General features: G+C 51.3%; 1 protein-coding gene and 1 non-coding gene across 3 annotated transcripts in view; one reads left to right on the forward strand and one right to left on the reverse strand.

Moving 5' to 3' along the window:
- Positions 1-13,932: 13,932 nt before the first annotated feature.
- Itpk1 (inositol-tetrakisphosphate 1-kinase) overlaps positions 13,933-21,092 on the forward strand; it is a 134,298-nt gene continuing 127,138 nt past the window's right edge. For both annotated transcript variants that reach the window (XM_085697854.2, XM_085697855.2), the window contains exon 1: positions 13,933-14,051. In XM_085697854.2, the coding sequence (XP_085553980.1) occupies positions 13,957-14,051 (95 nt within the window). In that variant the 5' untranslated portion in view covers positions 13,933-13,956. The remainder of the gene's footprint in view (positions 14,052-21,092) is intronic.
- Positions 20,049-20,194, reverse strand: LOC125410130 (small nucleolar RNA SNORA66). Its single transcript, XR_007234991.1, has one exon. It is a non-coding gene; the product is annotated as a small nucleolar RNA SNORA66 (small nucleolar RNA).

Below are 21,092 nucleotides of genomic sequence, written 5' to 3' on the forward strand. Positions count from 1 at the left end.
TGCCCCCTTTGCTCACACAATAATTTTGTTTGGTTGTGGTAATAGTTACTGGCATTTGCACGGACGAACACAACTGCAGTGGGTGGTCCCATCTGGCCTCAGGAAATCCCCACAATATATCACTACCACGTTCCATTTACAAATGAGGGAACCAAGACTCAGTGTCCCACAGTCAGGCACAAGGCCTGAGGCATTCACTGGCCACAGGCAGAGACCAAGGTTATAGACAGCCTCTGGATATGGCATGTACAGGATGAGGGTCCCTCGGAAGCCTGTGAGCAACCTGTTAACTCTGTCTCCAGCTTGCTGTGTGACTTTGAGCAGCTCCCCTAAGCCTCAGTGGCTTTACTGGTGAAGCGAGAGAGCCATTTAAAAATGTAGTTTGACTGCAGGCCACAAATACTGCAGCTCTATTCCAATAGGAGAGAATGAGGGTTTGCTGCAGAATGCCCAGATGCGCCCAGGGGTGTGCAGCATATTCAAGGTAGTTGGTAGTTGAGCTTGGAGGACATCAAGGTAGCAACATCTCTTTCCGACCTTTAGAGAGAAGGTTGGAGTTGGATGTCATGGGAAGGGTGCACCAGGCAAGAGCTTGTTGGTCACGGTCCCTCATCTGGCTAGATTCTAGGCCATTTTCCATACCCTCATACTGACTACAGTCTTATGATAGAAGGATAAATATCTGATTTCCCCCTGAAGGAACCATCCAGGGGTTGGGCACAAAGGGAGAAAAGAACTTTCTAGACATCAAGGAAGTAACTTCAGAATGGGCTGTCCTGGTAGAGGCAGAAGCTGGGGTGTCCAGTCAGGAGAGTAATCCGAAAGTTTCAGTAAGGTGTTAAAGGGTTCTTCTGTCATCGGGTTTGGGACTGATGCTCCTGGATGTTCCCGCCCAGTCCAGCCTGCATGCTTCTTGAGACGAAGAGGCCTTTCCCTTCCCTTGCGACTGGCCCTTCCTAGTCCTTGTGTGGCTTTCCTGGGGACATGGAAGACACTTCTGTGACTTATTTCCCCAACTCTACTGGGGCCAGGCCTGCCTGGATATTTCTGTCTCTCCCAAAAGAAAACAGAACTTTACTCGCTAATGTAAGCAGGCAAAATCTTTATCCGCTAAAGCAAACAACACAGCTCCCCTAAGCCATGCCCAGTGTTCCTAATATGGCATCGGGGACTGCTCCCTGGGACCCTGTGGACATGACCGTTCCATTCCCAGAAGAGGAGCAGGGACAGATTCCAGGTGGCAGGCGATAGTTGCATTCACACCAAGGGGTTTCCGAGGTAGGATGGGGCTCTTGAGGGCCAGTTGTCAGAAGCAACACCTGAGGATGACTGCATTTACACTTCCTATCTGAGGTGATCTTGTCTGCGTCCGTTTATCTCTTTTGGGGTATGCTCAAACTTAAAAAATTACTCCTTGCTCGTCAGAGTTCAGACGGAACTGGATCTCTTGTGTGATCATTTACAGCCTCTGGGCTGCATATAAATATGGCCAGAGACCTAGAACGGCTGGTGTCTTGAAAGGGACAGAGTACCTGCCAAAGAAGGCAGGGCTAGTACCCCAGGATTTCTGTATGAAAGCACAGTCCCTTTTGTCCCCAAAGCAACTAAAAACGGAAATGGTTCCTGCTGAGTAGGCTTCACCACCCAGGAAGTTCACATCCGTCACTTGGAGCCTTTGGGAAACACCTGTGACTTGGAATTTGTCCCTGTAATCTCCCCAGGAGGAGCCACTTCCAAGGACAGAGTCATAGGTAACCGATACTGGCCAGGAGGCCCAGCCCACTCTGTCTAGAATAGTCAGACACACTTACATGGCTGTGCTGTGCTGTAAATGATTGCTCCGTTCACACAACTCCAGCACATCGACATACCGGGAGTAAGTCAGGTGCTCAGTGTGTGGGGACTGACGGCCCAGCTAGCTGGTAGTCTGGGTAGTTGGTACCATTAACACTAGTGACTATTAAAGTTGCTGTAACACTGGAGATGTGGAAGGGAGGTTGCCAAGAAGGGGAGAGCAGGATTTGAGATTCAAGACTATTTAGTAGAAAAGCCACAAGAAGGAACTCCGTTAACCGTGGTCACACTGGGTCATTTGAGGCCCATTTTTGCAAACAACCTTCAATGAACGTTTTGTCATCACCAACATTCGAAATAGAACAAGGGCTGTCTGCACAGCTCAGTGGTAAAAATGTGTGCTTGACGTACCTAAGGCCCTGGAGCTGCTCCCTGTTCATGTGTGCAGAAGCACGGGAGAAAAAACAAGAACAAGAACAAGAACAACAAAAATCGCACTGAAAAGCTTCCAGAATCTTCCTTTCCTTCTAACAGGGTGGAATCCTGAATCCCGGCTCTCTCCCAGAGGCCTCCTTGTTGTTTCTACCTCCTCTCCCTGCTTCCCACTGAACTGAAAAGAAGATTTCATAAGCCCACCTCAGTTCTCAGAACCTGCAACCAGAGCAGTTGAGACAGGAAGTTGAGACACACATACAGGCCTGCCTTCCAGGGTAACCGGGCCATGACACTTCAGTGTTAGTGCTTACAACTGTTCTTAATACCCCCAGCCCCAGTACGTCTTCCACCACCCACCTGGTTTGCCTGACAATCCCCTCTCTGGACCATGAGCTTCTTGAAGTTAAAGATGGCACCTTCCTTCATCGACTCTCCAGTGTGTGAACTGACTCCATAGACATGTGTTAAATGAACACTCAGAATCCAGCAAAGGCCTGGTCATAACTTGGGGCTTAAGGATCTCTCAATCTTCAGTTTGACATTTGGTTCTTTTAAGTCAGCTGCTTGACTCTTTCTGGAGGGTCCGTGGCTCCAAGAGGACTGGCAGGTGCTGTGTCTATGACAAAGGTAAACCCCAAGGCTGCCTACTGTTGTAAATGTTGTCATGTTTCACACATCCAGACTGTCATAATATTGATTCATGGAATCAATTTCTCCCACCAAAAATCTTAGACAAGCAACGAGTTGACTATTAACCAGCTTTGTTGTTGTTGTTGTCGTTGTTAAAATGAGGAGTTTGTTATTTACTTTGGGCAGATGTGGATGCATGCGTGCCACAGCACAAGTGTGGAGGTCAGAGGACAGCTAGTGAGAGTCGGTTCTCTCTCTCCTCTGTGTGGGTCCCCGGGATCAGACTCAGGCCATCAGACTCCGCAGCGAGCGTCCTTACCCGATGAGTCATCTCGCGGGCCCTTGATTGACTTTATAAATCTAATTTTGTATGTGTTTAAATTTAGTGGTGTCTGGGGTCTCAATGAAGCATGAGAGAGGCAAGTGAAGAATGAAAGGGAAATCCTTTTGAACAGGGTTGGCAGGCCTGGATGGCAAAGACTCTAGGCCTTTCCAGCCCTCCTGCTCATGTCGCTGGTGGCTGACAGTAAGCCAGAGAGAGAACCTTCAGGAATAACTGTCCCAATGGGGCTTGGTACCAGATGCTGGGGGCCCTTTGTAACAGTCTTGCTTATCAAGAATGATGGTTACACTTTTGATTCCCAACCCCAACCATATAAACATGGAAAACCATTCCTTCTCTCTCTCTCTCTCTCTCTCTCTCTCTCTCTCTCTCTCTCTCTCTGTTTGTTTGATTTTCAAGACAGGGTTTCTCTGTGTAGCTTTGGAACCTGTCCTAAAATTTACTCTGTAGATCAAGCTGGCTTCGAACTCACAGAGATCTGCACGTCTCTGCCTCCTGAGTGTTATAAAACCATTCTTAACTTGAAGGTTATACTGAAAGCCATAGACCAGAGGGGAAGTTTGTCTGGAAGTTACCTTCCCTTAGGAAGAAAAAGGGTTATTTCCGTTCACAGTTCCAGGGTACAGGGTACAGTTAGTCACAACAGCTGGTCACCTTACACCTGCAGCCAGGAAGGAGAGGGAGATGAATGTTGCTGCTTGCCTTGGACTTCCTTCTTTAAAAAAAAGAAAAAAAATCGACCCATGAAGATTTCTTTCTTTTTTATTCAACCCACGGAGATTTCTTTTTTCTTTTCCGAGACAGGGTTTCTCTGTGTAGCTCCAGCCTTCCCAGAACTCCAAGATCCCGCCTGTCTCTGCCTCCCAAGGGCTGGAATTAAACGCGTGCGCCCCAACCACCCGACCACCAGGCTCTTTTTCTTTTTTTTTTTTCAATTCAGCCCATGAAATGACTCTGCCCACTTTTGGGTGGGCCCTCCTGCCTCAGTTAACCTGGTCTATGCGGTCCTTCACAGGTATTCTCCAGGTGACTCCACATCCGGTCAGGTTGCCGTCCTCAATCACAGTCCCTGTTGGGTCGGAAGCGGCTGGTGATGGCTGCTTAGGCGGGTTTCAGGCTGGGGTTAAATCCAGAGTCTCCCACGTGCCCAGGGTACAGTTCTGCCACCACGCTCCACCTCCAGGTCCCGAAGCCCACTGTGTAACAAGATTCCCAGGCAAGTGAAGAGACACAGCTCCTGGGTACACGCAGGCTGTGCTTGTCTTCACCAACCGTGCTTGAACGTGGCCTTCGGACCACAGAGCTAATGCCGGACACTGTTTCCACCCGAGCAGGTACCGGTGAAGCTCTGATCACCAAGGCATGTGGGCTGTGAGCCACCAACTCCTTCTAGTTCTTTTCCTTTTTAAATCTGAATTTCTCACAAAGTGAGGTTGGACTGCAGTAGTCTGTCAGGCAGAGCCACTATGGCAGGACCGTGCCAGGAAAAGCAATTTAGGATCCAAGAGGCCACCAGAGACCTCTTTCCCCATGACCCCATAGGGTGGACGTCACCGAGGCCCATGAGGCGGACTGGGGGTGGGCAAGTAGTTGGTATTTCTTAATATAGTTAGCCAGTAGTTGTGTTTTCTGAGTGCCACAGAGGACCAAAGGAATGTCACGAAATGTCTGGCACAGAGGGAAATGATGGTTTTGTGAGGGACAGTTCCCAGGCTCTGGGAACTGATACCACAGAAGGCACTTGGTGGAGAACAGCCCATTGCCAGGTCTCGCTGTGTATCCCTACACTGGTTTCAGGCTGAAAGCAGTGGACAAAGAGGTTTGGGCTCTGGGATCCAGGCTCTTTCATGCTCAGGTGGCAAGTAAGTGGTACTGTTTGTGGCAGGCTCTCCTTCTTCATCGCTGTTTACCAGCCTGTAGAAAGGACAGTTGCTGTAGAGCTCCCTTTGAAAACTCTGCTGCATTGTCAGGCCTCTTTCCTTCCTTCCCTCCACTCGAGGGCCCCACCCCCCGAGAAGAGGGAGGACTGCCCAAGAGGAGGGAGGACTGCCCAAGAGAAGGGAGGTCTGCCAGAGAGGAGGGAGAACTGCCTGAGGAGAAGGGGGGCTGCCGGAGGAGAGAGAGCATTGCCTGAGGAGAGGGAGCATTGCCCGAGGAGAGGGAGCACTGCCCAAGAGGAGGGAGGACTGCCAGAGAAGAGGGAGGACTGTCCGAGAGGAGAGGAGGGAGGACTGCCTGAGAGGAGAGAAGTCTGCCTGAGAGGAGGGAGGACTTCCCAAGAGGAGGGAGGATTGCCGGAGAAGAGGGAGGACTGCCCGAGAAGAGGGAGGAATGCCAGAGAAGAGGGAGGTCAGTCTGAGAAAAGGGAAGTCTGCCCTCTGCCTTTCCCCATCAACTCCATGTATTTAAGGATCTCTTTACCAGGTTCTTTCCTCTCTTCTTTCCCCTGTCTCTTCTCTCTCTCATTTTCTCTCAGCTGAGGATTGAACTCAAGATGAGATAGGCACTTTATGTCTGTGATACATTCCCAGGTCTAAATGAACATCTCTTTAATATTTTTTTAAACATTTGCTTTTGTGTGCACGTGTTCTACCGTGTGCGCCGGCAAGCCAGAGGACATGTGGCAGGAGGCGGTTCTCCATGTGGTTCTGAGGCTTGAACCCGGGTCTTAGGCAAGCATCTCCACCTGCCAGCCCCTTACATGTCATCTCTTGAATGAAGTCATCTTTCTTCCTCTGGGTTTCTGGTGTCCTTTTAAATCTCTCCCGTCTCACTCTTTTCAGGGATAGCTTTATGTCTGATAAGTCTGCTACCTTTGAGGAAATCACTGATTTAGCCAATATTATCCATTGGGATTTAGATCATTAGGAAGTCTATTGTCAGCAAGAAAATCTAGGAAAATGTGATATGGGGAGAGACGGCCCAGGGGTTAAAGCACTTGCTGTCCTTGCAGAGGGCTCAGGTTTGATTCTCAGCACCAACACGATGGCTCTTCATCACCTGTAGCTTCTGTTTCAGGGATCTGGTGTTCTTTTCCGGCACCAGGAATGTGCATGGTGTGTGTGTGTGCACGTGCAAAACACTCACACATATAAAATAAAACTTAAGAATCTAAAAAGCACAATTTTAAAAAGTGTGTTATATTTGTGGACTGAACTAAAACAGTGGTGGTTTCATCTCAGAGGCACTATCCACTCACGGGTGGTGCAGAAGTAGGCTTGTTGTCTGTGACTTTTGAATAGAGTTGACTTATTTCCATTCAGAGAAGAGGTGAGCTTGCGTGGGAGGGAGCCCAGAGGAAGCCAGCTAGAGAGCTGTGGTTATGGGACGGATACACATGTAAACACCTTAGCAGGGCCCCAGAGGAAGCTCAGCAATCGAGACCTTAGATTGGGTTTCCAACACCGTGCACCAAAATATCATACAGTCTGCAGTGTCTTTCAGCCAGAAGCATTTAACTTGTTTCTAACCAAGATTTCAGCTCCAACTTCCAATCTGCAACAAAGGTTGGGGACCGAGGAGTGAGCTAAAGAGCTGCAGGGAGCAGCAGCCAAACAAAGGGTACAGCGTCTGCAGTCCGGTCCGTTCTGTCTCCTTCCTAAGGAGAACTGGTTTCAATCAGAGGAAGACAGGAGGCGTCATGACAGATGCCACACAGGGACCCGTTTTGGATCTGGGTTGCACAACCCAGTTGTAATGAGAGCTTTTCAAGGCAATTAGGGATATTTGATGTAGTCATCCATTTTCTGTGGCTATTACAAAATATCTGAGGCTGGGCACGTTATCAGGAAAGGCGTTTATTTGCTTCACAGTTTTAGAGGTCCAAAGGCATGGCACTGGCTTCTGCCCGGCTTTAGTGAGGAACTTCTGGCTCCACCACCACACGGCAGATGGCATCATGGTGGGAGCCTGTGTGACAGGGACAGAACGATGGGAAGAGAGGAAGCAAGAGATGTTCCGGGCCAGGTTTGTTCCTCCCATACATCCAGTTCCTATGGAAACCAACCAGGGTCAAGTGAAAACTACATTGCTTTCTTGGGACACCAGCGCCCCAATGACCTAGTCACTTTCTACTTGGCTCTCCCTCTTAAAGACTCAACACCACCCTGGGACCAGCACAGACTGCATTCAAACCTCGGTGATAGCAATTGTTTTAAATGAGGGGTGACGGAATAATCCACAGTGTTTAGAGGCTTGGGGACTGGAGAGATGACTCAGCAGCTAAGAGCACTGCCTGCTCTTACAGAGGGCCCAGGTTCAGTTCCTGGTACCTCACAACCAAGCATGATTTCAATTTCAGGAGATTCAATGACCTTTTTCTGCTTTCCTTGAGAACAGCACCCACCCTCCACATAGATACAAAATTAAAAGTCAAATCTTTGGAGAAAAAATTTAAAACGAGGCTAGAGAGACAGCTTAGCAGCTAAGAGACCGACTGCTCTTCCAGGTGACCTGGCTTTCATTCCTAGCACCCACAAGGCAACTTCATTGCCAGGGGATCTGATGCCCTCTTCTGGCCTCTGTGGACAGCAGGCACACGTGGTGGTAGGCAAAACCCTCACACCTGCACACAAAACAAAATAATTCAAAATAAATTTTAAAAGGGAAAGGAAGTGTAGAGGCACACACTTGGGTGCTTCCGACATCCCTCTTTCTTCAGTCAGTTCAGCAGAGTGGCTGTGTCCTGCACTCACAATGTGCCCAACCCACCACACACTTTCCAGTTTGTGATAGCTACATGTTTCCCCTTGCTACAACCTCATATATTAAGTAATATATGATGAAAAGCATTTTTTACTTATTTATGTATTTGTGTGTGTATGTGTATATCGGTCCAAGTCAGTGGTAGAGGGCCTCTTTCATTCATTATTATCTTTGCTTTGGTTTTTCTCCTTTCTTTCTTCCTTCCTTCCTTCCTCCCTCCTTCTTCCCTTCCCTTCCCTTCCCTTCCCTTCCCTTCCCTTCCCTTCCCTTCCCTTCCCTTCCCTCCTCCTCCTCCTCCTCCTCCTCCTCCTCCTCCTCCTCCTCCTCCTTCTTTTTTGATTTTTCGAGACAGGGTTTTTCTGTAGCTTTTGGAGTCCGTCCTAGAACTAGCTCTTGTAGACCAGGCTGGCCTCAAACTCACAGAGATCCGCCTGCCTCTGCCTCCCAAGTGCTGGGATTAAAGGCATGGGCCTCAGAGCCACCACCACCTGACTCTCTCCCCCCGCCCCCCGCACCTCCCCCCTCTCTCTTTTGAGGTAGAGCCTCTTTACTGAACTGGAGCTGGAGCTCACCAGCTCAACAATTGGCTAGTCTGGCCATCAATCAAACTCTAGGACTCCTTCAGGCTTTATGGGTGTGTGTGTGTGTGTGTGTGTGTGTGTGTGTGTGTGTGTGTTACAGATGTCCCTTGCCACCCCCAGGTCTTTTATGGGTGTTTGGTATCTGAACTCAGGTCCTCATGCTTCAAGCCAAGCACTTTACCCATTGAGTCATCTTCCTAGAAATCCAAAATATTTTATTAGTTCAATAAATATGCAGTGAGGGGGCTGGAGAGATGGCTCAGCGGTTAAGAGCATTGCGTGCTCTTCCAGAGGTCCTGAGTTCAATTCCCAGCAACCACACGGTGGCTCACAACCATCTGTAGTGAGGCCTGATGCCCTCTTCAGGCATGCACGTAGACAGAATATTGTATACATAATAAATAACTAAATAAATGAAATATGCAGTGAAAAACGAGGCACCTCTCCCTCCAATCTGTATTCTTATGTATCTTTTCAGAATGAAATGATCTCTGTTCACACAAAAGTAGTAGGGTTCATGCTTCCCGGATCTTTTTTTTAAGTGTGTGTTCATGGGTTTATGTGTGCAGGTGTGTGTGCTTGTATGTGTATGTATGTGTGCGTGCACACACATGCTTGGAGGCCACGAATGGTCTTGGGAGTTATCTTTAGAAACACCATCCAAAATCTTTGAGACAGGGTCTTTTATCAACCCAGAACTCTCAAGTTAGGATAGGTTGGCTTGCCAGTGACCCCAGGAGCCACTCACCTCTGCCTCCCCGGTCCTGGGATCACACGTGTGTTTCACCACCCCTGGCTTTTCATGCAGGTGCTGGGAGTCGAACTCAGCTTCTTATGCTTGTGAGGCAAGCCCTCCACAATGGTGCTGTCTCCTTAGATTCTTTACTTGATGTTTCCTAACACAAAGGTAGTCTAGTACAGACTCTGTTACATTAAACGGCTTTTCTTTTTCTCTTTTCTCTTGTTTTGATTTTTTTCTTTTCTTTTTTTTCTCATTTCTTCAAGATAAGGTTTCTTTGTAGCTTTGGTGCCTGTCCTGGAACTCACTCTTATAGACCAGGCTGGCCTTGAACTCACAGAGATCTGCCTGCCTCTGCTTCCCAAATGCTGGGATTAAAGGCGTGTGCCACCACCGCACGGCTGTTTTGATTTTTCAAGACAGGGTTTCTCTGTGTAGCCCTGGCTATCCTGGAATTCACTCTGTAGATCAGGCTGGCCCCAAACTCACAGAGAACCGTCTGCCTCTACCTCCTAAGTGCTGGGAATAAAAGCCTGCGCTACCACTAGCCAGGTGTTTTTTCCTTTTAAAAATAACATATCTAAGAGACACTTTGAAATTGGCTCTTCTGAGGGCCACAAATAAAGATCACCATCAGTTCTTGCTTTGTTCTCTAGCTGGTGGCCCTTCTCTGCCAGAAGGGCTTCCCTGACTTGGCTCCCTGGATTATGCACTCTCCTGGCTTTCCTTCCAGTCCTTCCTGGCTTTGCTGGGTCCTGTTCCTCCCAGCCTCTGAACCATGCCCCTCGGCTCCATCCTTGCCCTTTCCTCGGCCTACACTCACACCCTAGGTGATCTCATCCAGTCTTGTGGCTCCAAGCAACATCTCAATGCTCACACCACACCTCCCGATGTTATCTCCAGCCTGAGTCACAGCCCTAACCCCAGCCTCTTTCATCGATTGCCTTCACGCCTTCACGCTTGCTGTCCTTCTACTGAATAGCTGGTAGAACTCCTGATTGGAGGCCCCAGACCGGTGCCTCCTTTTGTCTCCCTGTCTACATAGCTGGTGACTCCCTTCTGCCGTCATCCAGGCCAGGATCCAAAACACGGATGTGGTTGCACGTACCACTCAGAGCAGATGCCACGGGCTTTCCCTTCCTTTCCCTCTGAGTCTGACCATGCCGAGCCATGGTCATTACTGGCCCGGGCTACTCTAACAGCCTCCTGCTTGTCTCTCTCCCCTATTCTTGCTTCCCTGACAGTGGCTCAACACAGCAGCCAGGAGATCCAAGTAAAACCAGACAAGGTCCTATTATGAGACTGCCATCACATTTAGAGGAGAAGACCCCCAGCCCTTTGGTATCTGGCACCTTCCTCCCCCACTATCCCCTCCGAAGCTCGTGACTCCAGCCAGCTGGCCTCTTCACTGCCCCGAGCTAGCATCAGACTCATGTTCCACCTCAAAGTACTCGCTGTTCCTTAGTCTCACCCCAGTCAGGTATCTGCCTCGCTTGCTTGCTGACCCTTGTTGAACTTTTGTTCAAATGTCACCTTCCTAAGGTGTCTACCTCAATCACCTGTTCAAATCTCTGGCATGGCGCTTCCAGCTAGGCAGCCTCTTTCCCACCTGGACAACAGAAGAAGCTGAGGTGGATTAGGACTCCTAAGGTAGGTTTTCCTGAATTCATTGCCCGAGAGACCCCACTACAGCATCAGAACATGGAGCAGTTTGGACTTCATAGTCACCAGTCCTTCGTATCCTGAGATGCCGGTCTTTCTTTCTTTCTTTCTTTCTTTCTTTCTTTCTTTCTTTCTTTCTTTCTTTCTTTCTTTCTCTTTTCTTTTCTTTCCTTTTCTTTTCTTTGAGTCAGGGTTTCTCTGTGTAACAGCCTTAGCTGTCCTAGAACCAGCTCTTGCAGACCAGGCTGGTCTCGAACTCACAGAGATCCGCCTGCCTCTGCCTCCCCAGTGCTGGGATTAAAGGCTTGCTCCACCACCGCCCGCTGGAGTGCTTTTCTTCAGGGCTTACTCTTCAGTTAGAACACAGAAGATTTGAAGGCTAGGAACCTGCTAAGTCACTTAGCAAATGGGTGGGCCTCCCTGGTCACTTTGGAACTCTTAGTGGGAACAAGCCTTTCTTAGTTACAGCTCAGAAGGCCAGGAGGAAGAAGGGTTGGGGCAGGTTCATCAGGGGAATAAAGCATGTCCTGAGGCTAGGTCTTTAAGGGTTTCCTGTGAGCCAGGGAACTTCTAGGACCTTGCACACACTTGCCCCGAAGGCCAGGTCCTTGCTAGCATCTTTAGTCCGGTGGGAAACTCCAAGTGGGGCATTTTCTGCCCATTTTCCAGATGAAGGCAGCAGAGGAACATTGGCTAGCTCGCATTAGGAGGCGTCCACAGGATACAGTCCCTGGTGTCTTCCCCAACCCCCCTGGCTACCCCTCCCATACTTCTTAGTGGGGTATTTTCTCCTCTAGGTTCACAGTTCTTGTCCTTTCATCCCCTGAGCTGCTCGCTGCACTTACTCTGCTTTCTATCTGGAAAACAGCCCCTAACCCCAAACTCCTATTCTTCCCAAAGCAGGACATACTGCCCTGTGCCTTGTATCTCTCACATGGTCCTCGTCACACGCTCCAGGAGTCAATGGCTTGTGTGCCTCAGCCTTACTCATCTCTGGACTCCAAGGACAGCACTACCCTGCCACACCCTGGATCCCTGCCTCTGCTGAGGACAGGAAGGCATTCCAGCAAGCACCCTGAACCACTCAGATGCGGGCTCCTCAGAAACTCAGCCTGCCCCATGGTGACTTCAGCAGGAAGGCACTTTACTGTCGCCCATGTGTTTGCTCCCTAGCCCTTTCTTTCACCGCCTTGGACTTCCCGTCCCCATTTCTTCTTTCAGTCCAAGGCTGGCCATGATGTGCCACAGAAACACCTTCCTGAGGCATGGAGCTGAACCTTGATGCTGTCACCCCTGGCCCTCTGGCTCCCTTGGTCCAGGATACAAAGTCCCTACTTTCCCGGACCACCGGGCTTCTAACCCTCTCTCGTCCCTTTCTCCTAGTAAAGAAAAATTAAACCCACTAGACTTGATTTAGGAAGCACCCAGATCTCACAGCAGGGGAACACCCGAGCTCCACTCTGGCTATAAGCAAAGGTAGGAAGTCACTGCCAAGGAGCAGAGTGGGGCATCTGTGGGGGAGAATTACTGAGCAAAACCCTCAGGGCTCCCGGGATTCTGGTTCAATTTACTTGATGGGATTATTATTTTTACTTACATTTGTGTGTGTGTGTGTGTGCTACCACATGAGAGGAGGTCAGAGGAGAACATGGGAGTTGGTTCTCTCCTACCCTGTGAGTCCTGAAGAATTGAACCCTGGTTGTCAGGATTAGCCACAAGTGCCTTTACCAGCTGAGACATCATCTCCTCAGCCCCACTGACAGGATTCTTACTGTAGGCAGGCCGAGGTGATCTGATACCAAGGATGGAGAACTTTTCTGACTCAGCAGGATTCTTGCTAAAACTGAACCTGGGGTGGGGGGGGGGGGAGGACAACGCCCAAGGTCAGGCTCTACTCAGGGACTCAGTCTGACTCCAGTCCGGTCAAGGCCCATTTCTGCCTTTCTACTAACAACTTTCACTTCTCTGTCTTCAATTCAAGCATTTTTTCTCATCTCAGACCTTCAAAAAATTGTCTTTATTTCCAAAGCCTAAACGTCTGTCTCCTCACCCCCGCCACGGGAAACCCATGTGTCTAGGAAGAGCCTCTAATTTCTCCTTCCTATGCCTGAAGCATTCTGATGACTGGAATGCTACCCCATGGGCCGGGGCAGGGCAGGTGGCTCAGAGAATCCAGGAATTGAGGCAGAAGCCGATCGATGCCCCTTCAACTGGCAAAGAAAAGCCCCTCCTGAAGATGCTCCGTGCACTCTTGGGTCTTCGTCTCTCTCGGTTATAGGGCATCCCAGGGTGTGAACCCGAGTCAGCTGTGGAAATAGTACAGGACAATTGCAACGAATTGCCTCCGGGGCAATCCCTCTGGGCTGCCAAGGAACAACGACGCCCAGTAGTTTGGCCACCCTCCAATACATACACAAGGCGCCCACACCACGACTCCCTCACCCCACACTCTGCACTGGCCACCATCCAGCACCCCGCCACTAGCGGCGGCGCCTTTAAGACTCAGCGGCTCCCCCTGGCGGCCGCTTGCGCTTCCTCCTCCGAGAGCTCTGCTCCAGGCCCCCGCGTGTGCGCGAGCACCGGGGCACAGAGGGCGGGGGACGCGGCGGCGCGCGCCCCGTGGGGTCCACGCGCGCACGAGGCACGCGCAGTGAGGGGCGGGAGCCGGCACCGCGGGAGGGCGTGCTCCTCCTTGGGCTCGAGGCACGGGTGCGGTCACGGGCGGCGGCCCGGGATCCCTGGAGCCCTCGGGCGGCGCGCGGTGCTGCGGGGCGCACGTCCCGGCGCAGGCGAGCCCCCCGGGGCGGAGGGGGCGGAGCGGCGGCGGTGCGCGCCCACCCGCCGGGCCCAGCCAGTGGTGCGGCGCGCTGAGCCTCCGCCCCCGGCCACTGCCCCGCCCCCGCCCGCCCCGCCCGCCGCCCCGCCCGGTAGGACCGCGCGCTATAGCCCGCTCCGCGTCCCCGCCGCCGGAGGAGGTGCCCGCACGCTCGCGGCGCGCGCCGGCCCCACACGCTCGGCCTGTGGGCGATTTCCTCCGGACCCAGGCTCCCGGGCCGAGGAGGAAGAAGATGCAGACCTTCCTGAAAGGGAAGAGAGTTGGCTACTGGCTGAGCGAGAAGAAAGTCAAGAAGCTCAATTTCCAGGCCTTCGCAGAGCTGTGCAGGTGAGGAGGGACGCGGCTCGGGGGACCCCCCGCCGCCGGAGCCCGGCTGCCCTGGCGGGCGCGGGGCAGGCGACGGCGACCCGAGAAGGAGTGGCGCGCGCGGAGGCTGGTTCCGAGCAGCCGGGGGACCGCGGGGGGCCGCGGACTGTGACCGAGGGGAGCGTGGCCGCTGTGGGCGATGGACTCGGATCGCGGCTCTCAGGTGCACCGGGGTCGTGCCGGGAGCTCCCCGATCATCCAGGGCAGCGGAACCCGGGAAATCGGGGAGTTCACGCCGTCAGTCAGAGGCTTGAGGGTACTTTTTGGACCGGTGTGTTTTTCTTCCTCCCTTTCCTTCCCCTTAGTAGATCAGGGTACCCGCGTTTGTGTGGAGCCTACTACGTGCCTCGCATGTGCACAGCTCCTGAAGCTGTCATTGCATATCACCCGGTTTAAACCCAGTTGAAATGAGTAGCGATACTTGGCTTGTCTGTGTTGATTTGCTGTCTCATTAGAGCCTCGCAGTAGTCCTGCAAATCAGCCAGGGTGGTGATTCTGGGCCACGTGTCTGAGAAGAGGGACACCCATCAACAGAGAGGTAGGGTACCTGCCTGTGGTCCCAGGACCAACGAGTGGCAGAGCATAGAGAGTGATGGGTGGACCCGTGGACGGTAGACTTGTCCTCTGCCCTCTGGGCTGACCGCCTAGTTCTCACTGTATTGGTACTTCGGTGGCAGAGACCAGGGATTTTGATAGATCTTGTTCTTAATACATTACAGAGGTGCAGAGTGCCTGAGTCAGGTGTGCCTTGCCTCTCTGAATAGCCGCTGGTCACAGCCTCCTTACGAAAGCCTAAGAGAATCCAGTCCCCGAAGCCTTCTGCAAACTCGGGGCGGAAGCCTTTTGTTAAATCATGTTTCCACTCGGTAGATTTGACTTTTGAAAATGGACTTCAATTGTATTTTTATCTCGGGTGGGCTCCCGAATCTTGGAGAATTGAGTAGTTGGTATTCCTTATCCCTTGGTGCACAGAGGTGAGTAGCAGTCTAGGCTGGCACAGAGAGGCAGGCCTGGCAGCATTACTTTGCACCTCACAGCTGTCCAAGAGCCTGCTGCTCCCCCCTCCCCCAGGATGGGATGGTGCCTATTTATAAGGGGGCCCTGGCTCTGCACCCCTTGGTCCCTTTGTGGTTTTGGAGGAGTCTCCCAGACAGGCCTCTTAGGAGAAAGCAGGCTTTTCATGGCCGGCTGGGCGTTCAGTGCATCCCAGAATTCACAAGGAAATCAAGAGGAACTCAAAGCCAGAGCTTCGGAAAAGCCCAGGGCTTATGGACCATTTTTTGAAAGGACAGTTGGACGTTTGTGCCGTAAATAAAAACACTGCGAGACAATGCCCTAGAGAATAGAGAATTTTGGAGAAGCCCCTCTGACATGTTCTGGAAGTCCAGTTCTGAAGTGAGGGGACCAGAGCTCCCCCTGCTGCCATATAATTCTTGGGAAATCTCAGTTCATCCCTTGTACTTTGTTTATTGATAGCAGGAGGGGGGTCACCCTTCATCTACACCTGAGGCTTGGCCTTGACCTGGCCTGTTTTACCCTGGAATTAGTAGGCTGCAGCAGTACAGTCCTAGCTGAGGCTTAAGGGTTAAGTACTCACTGCCTGACTTGCAGTTTGGCTCGCTCTTCTCCTGGGCTCTCCTGTCTTTAAAGAGGCGAGGGGGATCTAGGGCACCCCCGGGTGTCAGCCCATCCCAGGAAAATGTTCCAGCTTTCATTTCTCAGGAAGGGTTGTGAATTCAAGGTCTAGTTGCCTTCCTTTGTCCCGGTATTGGCTTCAGAGAGATGGCAGAAGGTCCCCGGGCCCTTCTAGCAGTCCAGGAATGTGAGTTTTTATTAGTATAGCCTTAGATGCTTTGTAGCTGAAGCTTAAGAAGGAAAAGAAAACACCAGAAAGAGTTTTTCTGTTGCTTCGTTACTTTCAAGGCAGTGCCCCCTAGTGGCCGTATCTTTAACTAAACAACTGTTGAGATAGTGACCCCCCCCCCATCCCTTTACTGTGTTTTGTTTATTGTGAACGCAGGAGTTGTCTGAGTGGCATCTGAGAGACATTGTGAACGGGCATCGTCCTGTTCCTGACATTCAGACGCTGGGGGTGCAGCGCTTCTGTACTGGTGGATGGTGACTTGTCTATGAATTTCCTGACGAAGAGGGCTGGGGATGTTGGGAAAAGACTTGAACACTGTTCCAAATGTTTGGAGCAGTATCCGTGCTGGGAGGACATCTAGGCTGCACTGGAATGAGTGGTTTAATGGCAGGCCTCGTAAAAAATCCTATTTTGGCCAGAGGAGATCGCCTCCTGTAGCCCTCATTTTACAGACAGGGAAGTGGGTGCCAGGGGGGCAGGGTCCATACTTCTCCTTTTCTTTCAGAGCTCACAGTCCACCCTGGAGACCTTGCGACTGGCTCAGAGGGCAGAGCCTCTCCTTTCACACTCCTACCCTTGTTAATGTCCAAGGGTTCAGCTGCTGCTCGCAGTCTCTAGGGACACTTTTCCTCGCAAGGCTGAGCTGTGTCCTCAGCAGTTTACACGTTCTGTTTTTCCTGAAGGGGGTGAGCAGGCCGCTTCCATATCCTGGGAGGTGCCCCACCTGTCATATAGGCAGGTATAAAAGTCAACCTTTTAATTATCAGTCCTGATAGGATGGGGCCTCTGGCTGGCCAGCAGATGAGCTTTGGACCAACTTGTTACGGCGGCCTTGTTTATTCCCGCTGCTCCGGTGTCTTCTCCCAAGCACAGGAGCGTGCTCTGGTTGCATCTGGTTTACCCTTCCACCTGCCTCTCTGTCCCTCACCTAGGAGTGCCTGGGGAGCCCCCTCATTCCTCCTCTCTATGGTTTTTCCAAGATGTGCAGCCGAGGTTTCAGGGGAAGTGAAGAAGAGGAGCTGGCTTGGGCCTTGGGCGTGCCCAGCTGAGGATAGCTGCCCTGGGTTTCCTTCTTTGGTGGATGAGTCTCCTTCAGCCCTTCTTCTCAGTCTTTCTCCGGGGGGACCGTGTTGTGTTGTAGGTAGTGGTGGAGGACCGTTTGTGAGGTCGTGGTGAGCCTTGTCTGCCCTCGCTGTCATTCTTGTCTGGTTTGAGACTGCACATGACTCTCTACCAGACCCTTCTGTTCTCAGACTCACAAGGACCTTCCTGCCTCCTCCTCCTGAGTGCCAGGCTTAGAAAAGTGAGCCACCACACTCAGCTCCCCTGTGGAGCTTAATGATGTGCTGACATGTGACTTAGCTCGTGCAAACTTTCTAGTAGAGCTGGGGAAACTGAGGCTTGAGAACTGTGAGGACCCATGCCACCAGTTGGAAAGCTTCTGTGAGCCCGGCCATCTTTCTCTCTCTCTCTCTCTCTCTCTCTCTCTCTCTCTCTCTCTCTCTCCTCCCTCCCTCCCTCTTTTCTTTTGGGTTTTTGAGACAAGGTTTCTCTGTAGCTTTGGAGCCTATCCTGGGGGACTTGCTCTGTAGATCAGGCTGACCTTGAACTCACAGAGATCCTCCTATCTCTGCCTCCTAGTGCTGGGATTAAAGGCGTGTGCCACCGCAGCCTGCCTAAGCCTAAATCTCTTTATTGGAGGATGCAATCTCATTGTCTCTTCCTTGCTAAGCAGGGCCTTTTTGGAGGTCTTTGCAGTGTGTCTGGGAGGCTCTTATCCATGAGAAGTCTGGAGGCCATCGGGGCTAGCTCAGCGTTTAAGAAATGTGCTTATGGGAGACATCTCAGACCAAACCATCTCAGTGTCTTTACCCACCAGGGCCCTGTTTATACAGTTCTCGGAAAGGACCCAGGAGTTATGTGTACCAAGCGCTTTCTGGAGTCCAGGCTAGGTATCAATCAGTAGGGCTTGGAATTTGGTAGCAACTCTAACTTAGTCCTAAAGAGTGCTTTTAGGTCTGTCCCTTCCCCTTGGGCTCTACATTCCCACCCCCCTGCTTGGGAGACTAAGTCTCACTATGTAGTCTAGGCTGGCCTTAAACTTGAGTTCCTAGCCGGGTGGGCGATGGTGGAGCACACCTTTAATCCCAGCACTCGGGAGGCAGAGACAGGCAGATCTCTGAGTTTGAGGCCAGCCTGGTCTACAGAGCAAGTTCCAGGACAGGCTCCACAGCTACAGAGAAACCCTGTCCCGAAAAGAAATAAATAAATAAATAAATAAAGAAAGAAAGAAAGAAAGAAAGGAAGAAAGGAAGGAAGAAAAGAAAAGAAGAAAAGAAAAAGAAAAGCAAACCAAGCAAGCAAACAGAAACTCGAGTTCCTTCTGCCTTGACTTCCTCAGTGCTGGGGTTATAGGTTTTCCAAGCGTACCTTGCAGTCCTTGTGTTTATGCCGGAGAACTGGACCCATGCACGACAGGCAAGTGCTGCTAAGCTACACCCCAGCCCTATTTCATCCTTTAAAACAAGGCCATCTGGAGCTCGCTCTCTGCTGGAATAGCTTAGTATTCTGGGCTGGGATTCTAGGAGACTGCAGGAGGAGAAAAGAGGACCATTACTGGATTGAATGAGCTGGTCTGCGGCCCGGCTTTTTCCTGTATGTTTCAGTGGCTGGCTCTGCCCTGGTCTGAGAGCTGTGGAGGAGGGAGGCACACCGAGTCAGGTTCACTTCCCAGCAGCACATGAAAAATGTCACCCATCCTTGCAAATCAACCCTTTCCCCCAGCCCTTCTGTTGACCTGCTGTGGGGGAGACATCCAGTCTTGGATAAAATTGCCTAGGTTTCCAGGTCTGGCTTCACAACTCACCGCCCATGTGATGATGCCCGTTTGACTTTGTAGATTTGGCGATCTTGGATTTGGCAGTTTGCCGGTAGGGTCTGTGGTACAGGCTCACTGACCATCCTGCTAGGGGATGGGATTGGTGTAATTGAACCTCCGGTTGTTGGGTCAGGTCAAAGAGTGGCCCACTCTGCCTGATGGCTGTTCTTTTACCGCTTGGCTCTGGTTCTTACAACCCCTGCCTTTGGCAGGCTGCTGCTGTCTCCTAGCTGGAAAATCTGAGAGAATTATGAATGCAAAGGAGGTAGTCTCATTTTTTTTTTTGTTTGGTCATTCAGGAGAATTCATTCTATGCGTTGTGAAAATGCCATCTTCATTAATCCTGTTACTATTATTAGCTAGCATTCCTGATTTTCTCCTTTTTAAATATTTAGGACGTGAGATACAGCCCAGTCGGTATATTGCTTACCTGCCTAGTATGCAGAGTATCTTGGTTTGATCTCCAGCATTGCATAAAATGGGGTGTTGTGGTTCATGTTCTCGTAATCACAGCACACCCAAGGTGGAGGCGGGGTGATCAGAAGTTCAAGGCTGGCCGTGTAGCGTGTTCAAAGCCAGCCTGAGCTGTATAGCCCTGACTGACCTAGAATTTGCTTCGTAGTTCAGGCTGACCTCAAACTTACAGAGATCTGCCTGCCTCTGCTTCCCAGTGTTGGGATTTAAGGTGTGTACTACCATTCCTCGCCTCCCCCGCAACCCTTCTAAAATACAAGCACATGCTGCAAAATTCAGAGGCCCTAAAGCACATAATGCAAAGCCAGCCTGTCCTTTCTTGGCCCTGAGCTCAGCCGCTCAGGGAACTCAGCGGGTTGTCTCCATGGGTGTTGATGTGACCAAAGGGACGCATGCAGTCAGTCTCCGTTCTTACAGTGGTTACAATCGCTTGGTGCGTGGGGTTGTGTGTCTTGTAGAAATTCTACATTGCTGCTTCCTTTGGGGCTTCTGTATCGTTGTGTGCATGTGCGTGCGTGCGTGCGTGTGTGTGTTAATGGCAGTGTGGGTCAACTCTTCAAAGGATGGACATTTTTTCTTCTCCTGGGGTTGGCTTCTGCTGGCCTGGCCAGTCCGACAGTGGGTGCCCCATCCCTTGTGTGCGTGTGCATTGCCAGGAGAGTGCTGCTGGGTCAGAGGTCACAGACAGTCTACTTTTTCTTGCATTTCTTCTTCTTCTTCTTTTTTTTTTTTTTTACAGCAGACCTGTTCTGGGACAGAATGGGCACCTCAGTAGCCGCCTGAGGCCGGTGCATTGCTGTCACCACAATTGCTCTAGCAAACCTGGTTTTTCTTGCATTTCTGAAGCAGTTTTACTGTTTCATTTCCAGTGGGTGACAGGGTGGGCGGGGACACAACCCACATGTTCGCCGTGTGCACAGTGCCTGGCCAGAGGCAGGGGTGAGAAGTGCTGTTCTGAGTTTACCTCGTGAGACTGGGGTTTAGCAGGCACAGGCACAGCGAGGCTCATGACTCTGGGTGTCCTATTCCTAATCATCAGGTCTCCCGGGCTCCACTGGTTTCTGTCACATGAATTAGCAGGTTTGGGACGTTCTGCGGGAGCTTTGTGGTGTGGTTCCTGACTGGATGTGAGGAGGGTTTTGTTCTTGTTCACTGTGGTAAACAGGCTTCTGAGAGAACACTCTGGCACATCCTTTTTTAAAAAGTCATATTCTATTTAGAAAGCAGATCCTTTGCCGGAAGAGCCGTGTTTTGACGGCCTTCTTCCTTTCTCTTGAACTGGGTCTACCCCAGCCTTCCTTCTCAGTGCTCCTGAAGAGTGGGCTTTAGGGAGGGTGTTGGCAAGAGAAAGCAAGACCTACTGGGCAAAGAGGCTGGTACCAGGTCACACAGTAGGCCCTGCTTTAAGGCCCATGCCCCTCCTATCAGTTGGAACTACAGTCTCCTAGCAAACAGGCCCTTCCTGGGAGCTGGGAGTGAGGGTGTAATTGTATTGGAGCAGGTCTGGCCATTCCCATTGGACTATTTGAATTTGTCTGGGGCTTTGTCTTGCCTGCTCTGAGCCTTCTCAGAAAGCAGCCTTTGTGGCCTGCACCTCCCCAGCAGGGCCTCACAGGCTGGTGTCTGGGCCCCTTATGGTGCCAAGCTGCAGACTGTGATACCCCCTCCCCCACCCCACAGTACCCTCCCACCACCTGCTTTGAAGGTTCAGTAGGGTAGATCTGTCTCCAGATCGGTGAAGGTTTGAGAATCACTCCCAGGAGGGATCCCCCCCCCCCGCCCCGCC

This window comes from Myodes glareolus, chromosome 11, assembly GCF_982192425.1.
Source record: "Myodes glareolus chromosome 11, mMyoGla1.1, whole genome shotgun sequence".
Classification (NCBI taxonomy): Eukaryota; Metazoa; Chordata; class Mammalia; order Rodentia; family Cricetidae; genus Myodes; species Myodes glareolus.